General features: G+C 36.0%; 1 protein-coding gene across 1 annotated transcript; it reads right to left on the bottom strand.

Moving 5' to 3' along the window:
* Window positions 1-8,636: 8,636 nt before the first annotated feature.
* LOC149554911 (uncharacterized) lies at window positions 8,637-9,857 on the bottom strand. The gene is made up of 2 exons (XM_089833558.1): window positions 9,486-9,857; window positions 8,637-9,383 (listed from the first exon to the last, which is right to left on the bottom strand). The coding sequence occupies exon 2, from the start codon at window positions 9,320-9,322 to the stop codon at window positions 8,858-8,860; it is 465 nt and encodes a 154-aa protein (XP_089689684.1). The 5' UTR covers window positions 9,323-9,383; window positions 9,486-9,857; the 3' UTR covers window positions 8,637-8,857.
* Between the last annotated feature and the right edge of the window lie 286 nt (window positions 9,858-10,143).

Below are 10,143 nucleotides of genomic sequence, written 5' to 3'. Positions count from 1 at the left end.
AATCCTACCAAACTAATTTAAAATGTCATTTAAGAGCTAATTAGAGAGTTGGTACATTTTCTAGCTCTGAGTCAAAAAGTAACTAAGGCCACCATTGAGGGTCCTTTACCAAAATGGATCTTAATTAGGCTTCATTCAACGTAGTTGATAGCCTTTAGACCTTATTGTAAAAAAATATTCATAATTCACATGAGAATAATTATTTAAGGCTAACATGGAAAATAACTTCAATATAATGCTAAAATAACTATTACTAAAAAAAATTACTCACAAACAGTTATCTAATAATTAGAAATAATCTAATAGTTTGTGAACATTGATAAACTTTAACATCTTAAAAATCAATAAATGATAGTGACCTCTTCTTTATAAAGAGGTGGAACATTAAATAGATTATCAAGAGAGAAGAGACATGTAGAGAATAAAAAACATAGGCATAGTCCAATATATTACTTCTGTGATATATGTGCAATTAACAAGACTAGGGTTAGGGGGTGCAAGTAAAGTTATATTGTAGTTTACTAGATAATGACTACAGCTCTTATAATAGAAATTCGAAATCTAATTGAAATCTCCAAAAGACCACCCTTTTTTGACAATGTTCCTTTAGGTCTTTCGTATAGAAACATATTCCTTTGACAAAATCTCGTAAATACAATTGCAAATGGATGAATACTATACCATATGGGATCCTCATCAAGGTGGATGAAATATTTATCTTGTACATTTCAAATCTTGCATCATTATTCTCTTTTTTATGGGCATGACATGGGTTTCATTTGATTCCTTTTCAAACTACCTCACCATCATCCGACAATAAATTCCTAACTCCCCTTTCTTTTCTACTTCATTTTCTATGGATAGAGATGATTGAAAACTCACAAAAAGTCTACTTAAGCATGACCATCAATGAAAATGAAATATGTTTCCTTAATGAAAGCAGACCTCTTACATTTTGAATGATGCAACATTGGCTTGGACATGTTTAACCATGGTAGAATATGGAAAGGGGAATCCTAATGCCGAGACATTAGAACCTGTACATTGTTGACAGGTTGCACACTGCCATATTTTCTTTAGTTTTTTCTTCTCACCATTTCCACAAACTCTACACTACTAATACTTTGTTCTCTCCTAGTGGGAATACTTTAGAAGATGAAGTATTTTGACAAAAAATAGACTTGTAATATTGGGGAAAAAAATTATTGTATTTTAGCATTTTGTTACCCCAACTTCGATGTGTGTTAACATTTTTACTCGCTACACACAATTCTTAATTTTCTATTAGTTTTTGTTAGCTTGGACAACTGTTTGTCCATATGCTATTATTTAGTATCTAATTTTTTTTCCTAACAAATTGGTTAGAGCAAGGACAATTATTTATTAAATAATTGACTTCTTTCAGAAGTAACTAGAAACCAATTTTGTTAGGGTTGGTAAGTTGTTTTATATCTCCACCATCGATTGTAAATCAATCTTGGTCGTTGGTTTACCAACGAGAGTAGTATAAAAGGGGGTCTAGGGGGCATTTGGGGAACAATGAAGTTTGGAGAAACGTTTGTAGTGTTAGCAAGGTCGTAGTGTTAGAGTGCGAATAGCAATGAGGAATATCAGCAAGATAAATTAGGAGGTTGTCGAAATTTTGCTAGTAAGAGGCAAGGAATTTTGTATCTCTTGATTTGCTGAAGTTTAATATAATTTCCCATCTGTAGAACTGGTTTTCCCTTAGGGGTTTTTCCAGGGACAATTTGTCTGAAAATATTGTGTTCATTGTATTGCGCATTTCTTTTCATATTTTATAAGTGAAGTTGCAGTTGTGTTATTTTTCAATATTAGCTGAGAATTTGTTTTCAGCAGTTTAATAATCATTTATGATAGGAGATTAATAATCAATGACTGCAATAGTTAAATTTTTCACATGGTATCAGAGCATTGTTAAGGGTAGAAGAGTTTTGCCCTAGGAAAGAAAATTTTGATCTCTTTAGATTTATTATTGCTTTAAACCCTTGAGATGGCTTTAGCTGGTTTGAGAGATCAGGATAGATTGGATGGTGCCTCAAATTTTGGTGTCTGGAAGGCCAGAATTTCTTTATTGTTGGAAGAGAATGGTATCAAGGATTATGCTACCAGTGTTGTACCTATACCAACGGATGCAACACAACTTGCAGCATATAGGAAGGACGATGCCAAAGTGAGGAGGATTATCCTTGATGGTGTCAAGGATCATATTGTTCCACATATCACAGAGCTAGATACGAAAAAGAAGATGTGGGATGCCATTCTGAATCTATACCAGAATGCTACCACCAACATGAAGTTGATTCTTAGAGAGAAGCTAAAGAATACCCGAATGAATCAGGGAGAAGACGTCACAAGTTACCTTACCAGGCTCAGACTTGTCAAGGATGAGTTAGCAGCTATTGGAGATAGACCAAGCGATGACGAGCTAGTGAGAATAGCCCTAAATGGGTTTAGTAAACAATGGAGTTTCTTTGTTCAAGTTGTCAGTGGACGAGATACTTTATCGAGTTGGAATCGACTATGGACTGATTTCACTCAGGAGGAGTTTAGACTAAGTCTTGTGAATGGGGCCAACAAGAGTCAGAAAAATGAGGTGGAACAAGAGAATGTTGCCCTAGCGGGTAAAGGGAAAGCAAAGAAGGGATCTAGCAAAGGATCAAATTCACAAAGTGAGAAGAAGAAGAAGGACCTTTTGAAGGTCATGTTCTTTGGATGTCACGAGTTTGGCCACTATGTTAGTGATTGCCCAGAGAGGAAGAAGGGTAAGAAGCAGGTGGCAGCTTCAACAAGTGTGGAAGAGCTCTCCAATAGAATGGAAGATGAGTTTGCACTCATAGCTTGTATGGTTAGCTTAACCTCACAGTGTGTTTGGTATATAGATAGTGGGGCGTCATTTGATATGACAGGAATTAGAGAGTACTTCTCCAGTTACAAGGAGGAGGACACCAACATCCAGATTTCTATGGGAAACTTGTCCAAACTCAACCTTGTTGGGAAAGGGACTGTTCAGTTTCAGAGGGAGAATGGAAAGATAATTCCACTTCATGATGTGCTATATGTGCCAAGCTTGGGTATGAATTTGATTTCTATATTTGATCTTTAGGATAGGGGGTATAATGTACTCTTTAGAGGGACAAATGTGTTGATTAAGCACAAGGATTGAAAATCACCCATAACTATTGGAGTTAGGAGTGGTCACCTTTATAGATTAGAGTTTGATACTCCTAAGGCACTTATGAGCAATAGTAATCCTAGAGATCTTAGAGAGCTATGCCACAGGAGGATGGGCCATATTCATCATGGAACACTTAGATTGCTTCATGAGATGATGAAAAGTGTTCCAGAGGTGAGCACATAGCATGACGATGTATGTAAGGGATGTGTGTTGGGGAAGTTTGTGAAAGAATCTTTTTCGAGGAGTGACACCAGATCTAAGGGTGTTCTTGATCTAGTACATTCAAATGTTTTTGGATCGATGTCGATGAAATCTCTCAGAGGATATGAGTACTATGTTACTTTTATTGATGATTTCTCTAGAAAGACCTAGATATACTTCTTGAAGACTAAAGATGAGGTTTTCAGTCAATTCCAAGAGTTTAAGGCTCTTGTGGAGAACTCAACAAGAAAGAAGATAAAGGTTCTTCGGTCAGACAATGGAGGCGAGTACAAAGGAAATGTCTTCCAGGAGTTATGTACCAAAGAAGGAATCAAGAGAGAATGGACTATTCCTTACAATCCACAGCAAAATGGAGTTGCTGAGAGGAAGAATCATTCTATATCGGAGGCAGCAAGAGCTATGCTACATGACCAGGAAATGCCTTGTTACTTGTGGGTAGAGGCGTGTAATACAACAATCTACATTCAGAATAGAGTTCCACACAAGGTGCTAGGGAAGATGACACCAGAGGAGGCTTTCACAGGGAAGAAGCCAGATGTTAGTCACTTTAGGATATTCAGGAGTTTGGCATATTGCCATATTCTTGGAGATACACGTACAAAGTTAGATCAGACTACAGAGAGGGGGTTACTTTGTTGGGTATAGTGAGACCTCAAAGGCATAAAAGATTTTCATTCTGGGGACTAAAAGAATTATTGTCAGCTGGGATGTCAAGTTCATGGAGGACAAGGCATTTAGGAGATCCAGAGATTTTCCAGCAAATGATCAGAGTGAGCAGCCAATAGAAGCTCTAAGACCAAGTCAAAAGAAACAAAGCTCAAGTATAGTTACCAGTACGAGAGTAGACTCAGTTAGTGAAGATTCACAGAGTATGGAGCAACAGGTGCAACAGGAAATGCATCTAGAAGACTTAGAGGTTGACATTTCATCCTCTACAGTTGGCAACAAGAACCATGTGGTTCCAGATACACAAAGGGATACTCAAGAGTTTGTGGTAGCTCCTAGGAAGAGTACTAGACAGTGAAGACAACCAACCAAGTTCAATGACTATGTGGCATTAGTTAGTCAGTTGGTAGATAGTGAACCTTCTAGCTATCAAGAAGCTGCAAAACATCAGGTATGGTGAGATGTTATGGTTGAGAAATATTCTTCAATAATGCAGAATGATGTGTGGGAGGTAGTACCTATACCAACAGATAGGGCTGTAGTTGGATCATGCTGGATCTATAAGATAAAATAAGGTGCAGATGGTAGCATTGAGAAATACAAGGCGAGGTTCTTGGAAAAGAGGTTCTCTTAGAATGAGGGAATAGACTATGAGGAGACATTTTCTCCAGTTCCCAGGTATACTTCTATACGAGCTGTAATATCACTTGCAGCACAGATGGGATGGCAAATCCATCAAATGGATGTCAAGACAGCATTCCTTAATGGTGAGTTGAAGGGGGAGGTATACATAGAACAACCAGAAGGCTTTGTAGCACACAAAAAAGAGACCTACATGTGCAGATTGAAGAAATCATTATACAGACTCAAGCAGGCTCCTAGAGCGTGGTATGAGCGCATTGATACATACTTGCAGAAAATGGGCTTTGTGAAGAGTGAAGCAGATGCTAACCTCTACTACTTGATGGTTGGGGGTGAGATTCTCATTCTTGTTCTTTATGTGGATGACCTATTTCTTACAAGTTCACTAGGGCTCATAGTGGATTGCAAGAGGAACCTTGCAGAAGAGTTCAAGATGAAGGATTTAGGACTTATGCACTACTTTCTAGGCATGGAAGTGTGGCAGACAAATGGGGAGATTTTCCTTGGTCAAGGGAAATATTGCATTGAAATCTTGAAGAAATTTGGGATGGAGGATTGCAAATCCCTGTCTACACCCATGATCACGAATTGGAGGAAGGTAGATACATCGAAGGAGAAAGATGTAGATCCCACTTTATATAGATAGTTGATTGGTTCACTTATGTATTTGGTCAACACTAGGCTAGATATAACATTTGCAGTAAACTCTCTTAGTCAATTCATGGTTGAACCAAAGAGAATGCATTGGATAGTGGCTAAGCATGTGCTACGTTACTTGCGTGGTACAGTCGAGTATGGGATCAGATATTTTCGAGGTGAATGTATTAGGTTAATAGGCTATACTGACGCAGATTGGGTAGGAAGTACAATAGACAAAAGGAGCACTTCAGGTTGTTGTTTCAACTTGGGATCAGGAATTGTATCTTGGTTCAGTAGGAAGCAAAAGCCTATGGCTCTAAGTTCAGCAGAAGCAGAATACATAGCAGCTAGCATGGCGACATGTGAAACTATATGGCTTTGAAAGTTGTTAGTAGCTTTGTTTCGTCAGAAGGTTGAGACTACTATGATACATTGTGATAATCAGAGTTGCATCAAGTTGTTTGAGAATCCAGTGTTTCATGACAGGTCTAAACATATAGCTATCAAATATCACTTCATCAGCAATTGTGTACAAAGGGGAGTTGTTCAGCTACAGTACATACCTACAGAGGAGTAGGTAGTAGACATTCTGACTAAGGCATTGGGAAGGCAAAATTTATCTTCTTCAGAGATAAGTTAGGTGTCTTGCAGAACAGCTTCCTTGCTAAGAGGGAGTGTTAGTTTTTGTTAGCTTGGACAGCTCTTTGTCCATACGATATTATTTAGTATCTAATTTTTTTTGCTAACAAATTGGTTAGAGCAAGGACAATTATTTATTAAATAATTGACTTCTTTTAGAAGCAACTAGAAACAAATTTTGTTAGGGTTGGTAAGTTGTTTTATATCTCCACCGTCGATTGTAAATCAATCTCAGCCGTTGGTTTACCAACGAGAGTAGTATAAAAGCGGGTCTAGGGGGCATTTGGAGAACAATGAAGTTTGGAGAAACGTTTGCAGTGTCAGCACATAGTCTTGCAGTGTTAGCAAGGGTGCAATGTTAGCGTGGGAATAGCAGTGAGGAATATCAGTAGGATAAATTAGGAGGTTGTTAGAATTCTGCCAGTAAGAGGCAAGGAATTTTGTATCTCTTGATTTGCTGAAGTTTAATATAATTTTTCATCTATAGAACTAGTTTTCCCCTAGGGGTTTTTCTAGGTACAATTTGTCCGAAAATATTGTGTTCATTGTGTTGCGCATTTCTTTCCATATTTTATAAGTTAAGTTGCAGTTGTGTTATTTTTCGATATTAGCTGAGAATTTGTTTTTAGCAGTTTAATAATCGTTTACGATAGTCAAGATTAATAATTAGTGACTGCAATAGTTAAATTTTTCACATGGTGTACATTGTTGGAAAGGTCTTGAGGAGATCTAATTTTACAGTATTGATAGTCTTTCTTTGTCATATCATATTTAGGAATGCAAAATGGTTTCAACCCCATGTTCTACTCTAAGGTATCTTTAAATGTAATTTTCTAAAACATAGAAAAATACCCAAAAATTAAAATTTCTATTTTTCTGATTTATACATGATGTGTCATTTATGTACTGCATCAAATAACCAAAGAGACTTTTGGAATAATTTAGATGAAAGGTGTGACATACAACATGTCCAAAATTCATTATTGAACACCAATGCACATAAAAATTCTAACTCCAATCCTAATCATAACACTAAGTTAAATTCTAACTTAATTTATATAGAATTTTAACTCATCCCTAATTCTTATTTCAAATTAAGTTCTAACCACAAAATTAATATCCTACTTTAATAGTGACACTAATATTAAAAGCTTCCATACTTATGTTCTTAATGAAAACGTGATATATAACATCTCCAAGTTCTTAATTGAACACTAATGCTCATCAAAAGTCTAACTCCATTCTTAATCATAGCACAAATTTAATCCTAACATAATATTTACTCATCTGTAACTCATATTTTAAATTAAATAATAACCATAAAATTAATATATATACTTTAACAACAACTCTAATATTAGATGTTTCCCTATTTATGCAATTGATGAGAGATGTGATAAATAACATCTTCAAATTCCTAATTAAACACTAATTCTCATGAAAGTCTAAAGCCTATCTTAATCATAACCCTAACTTAAATCCTAACTTCATTTATTCATAATCCTAACTCATCTCTCATTTTGATTTTAGATTAAATCATAACTATGAAATTAATATCATAATCTTAATAAAACCCTTAATAAACCCTAATACTAACTTTAACCAGAATAGTTTAATTTTAATAGCCTATTTAACTTTTCCTTTAAGGGAAGCATAGTCATGACCAAAGCCAAAGCATGATTCGCCTAGAGAGGCGAGAGCACTCGTTGAGGGAGATGGTGGACAACCACATTGGCATCTAATATTTGACACCCTTGCTGAATTATCCATGAAAATCATGCATTTGGCTGCCACTACTCTTTGTTTCGTGTAGGTGAATAAGGATGAGAAGGATTTGGGGAAGGAGAGCAAAAGTACCTGCTCAACTTATGCCTTCCTGGTGGAGGATTGGTTGAAGACATTGAAGACACTCTGGACAAACCTATCAAAGAGGAGGGGGTGGACGTTAACAATGAATAGCCTAAAGAGAAGAAAAATGAGGAACTAGAAATGAGTGCAAGTAGCTAGCCCTGGTTATGCTTTTTCATATTTTTATGTTTTTGATCACTCTGAACTTGGTACCTTACTAAATTTTATTATATATGTATATGATCAAGTACTAGATAGCAACAATATGTCCCTTTGTTGGTTGTATGTTTTTCCATTTTATTTTTTTGGTTAGTAACACGACTCATGTTAATGATTGCTCTATTTTAGAATTTTGTATCAGTTAGATAATTGGGAGATAAACTCCTGCTGATCTTTCAGCCTTTTTGTACTCCACGGACAGCCCCATGTTCCTTTGGCTGCTATCTAACACTTCAAAAACTTTAAACTTCAAACATTACCTTATGTGAATTCTGTGTATAATTCCAACTTTCATTGATCTAATACTTTAAAAAACTTTAAGCATTACCTTATGTGAAATCTATGTATAATTCCAACCCATCATTGCCATCCTTAACAATCATACACTAAGTAAGAAATCAAGCTTGTAAAAAAAAGTCAAATTTGACTATTAAAGCTTTAAATATAAGAATCAAACCTTAATATATGATATTTAAGCCATCTAAATGTGATTATTTTAATTCAGATACATAACTAGACAAGTTTACTATCTACATTAATTAGACAACTTTACTATCTACATTAATTAGACAACTTTACTATCTACATTAATTGTCACATGCACATAAAAACATTCAAAATAAAATTCCAATATCATACAAAATCCGAGAAACGTAAGTTGGATTTTTCAAAGTCATACAGATTAATGTTGTACAGAATATTCATTTTCTCAATTCATTACAGAAAATTCATACGGGCTCCCAAACACCAACAGAATTTGAGATGAACAAACAGAATCGGAAGAAATTAAACACAGTTTTCGTGGGTGGCCTTTACATTTAAATCAAAACTTTTCACATGCTTATCTGATTCAACATATGGAGTAAAGGATCGTCCAGAACAGCCTTCGTTGTTGTCTGTTAAATGAATTTGTGCAGATGGGCTAGCCACTGAGAAATCCTCCCAAATGAATGAGGGCTTCCATTGAGATGTCAGTTTGACATCTTTGCAACCCACATTCTTGGTCGTAGAAGACAAATTCATTTGCTTATGCTTGAAAAGTTTTCTCATCGATTGAATTCTGTCCAACAAGGAGGAAAACTCTTCTACCTCACTATCATCTCCTGGCCCACACAAATTACTCTCCTTTTCTGCCATATCTAAAAGCTCTCCTCCCGAGTTGTCGTCTGTTCGTGGACGTTTACACTCCTTCTCTTTGACTTCTCTCCTTACAGCACATTGCAGCCTTCGGCTTAAGCGATTGGAATCCATTGTAATTTCTCACAGAGCTGACAAAATTAGACGCTCAAAGCTTTCATTCTCTTCGAAACCCCTGCACAGAAAAAAAAAAAAAAAAACCCATTTGGTACTATCACAGTCATATTAAAAACAAAGTAACCATTAACTCTGAAACCAAAAGTTAAGGCTATATTACTTCTAAGGTAATCAGTACAAGAATTGAAGAATTTCATGAAGATAATGATAAACTATCAGTGTATATATAAGAATGAAAGAGTATAAGCACGAGAATAAGGTCGATCCGAGATTGCATGATGTTCTACCGAATTCAATACTCATGACAGACGATCCCTAATTTCAGGGTAGCATTTGTAACATCTAATTGAAGGAAATGGGTTAAGCAGGGTAAGAAGGAAATGTAGCCTCAATAGAGAATTTAAGACGCTAGAAATCTTACAGGAGGCTATACAAGTGTACGCGTGAACTTGGTTTTGTTGTCATAAAAAATCACAGGCTGCTCAATGGGGCGACTATAATGAAGAAATGAACATAAGTTTCCAAAGCTAGTGATTGAAGTGTGGAAAATTGATCATAGAGCGGTTGTAAATGACAGCCAGGTCACATCTCATATGCGTCACCGCCACTACGTGAAGAATACGTGGCCCTGATAGTAACTAGACGTTGAGAGTGACGATTTTTTATATATTTGTTTTGTGTATATGGTTATTAAACTTGCGGAGTGCGCTTGTACATGTTAGGATCCGGAGAAATCATCGAGTACGAAACAAGAAATCGACAGTTAATTGGTTTTCGAGAGAGATAGGGTGGTTTGGTTTGATGTATAACTGTAACAT

Source organism: Cupressus sempervirens, chromosome 5, assembly GCF_028749045.1.
Source record: "Cupressus sempervirens isolate cs-2001-9-10 chromosome 5, ASM2874904v1, whole genome shotgun sequence".
NCBI classification, from domain to species: domain Eukaryota; kingdom Viridiplantae; phylum Streptophyta; class Pinopsida; order Cupressales; family Cupressaceae; genus Cupressus; species Cupressus sempervirens.
This window is presented reverse-complemented; position numbering and strand designations above follow the sequence as displayed.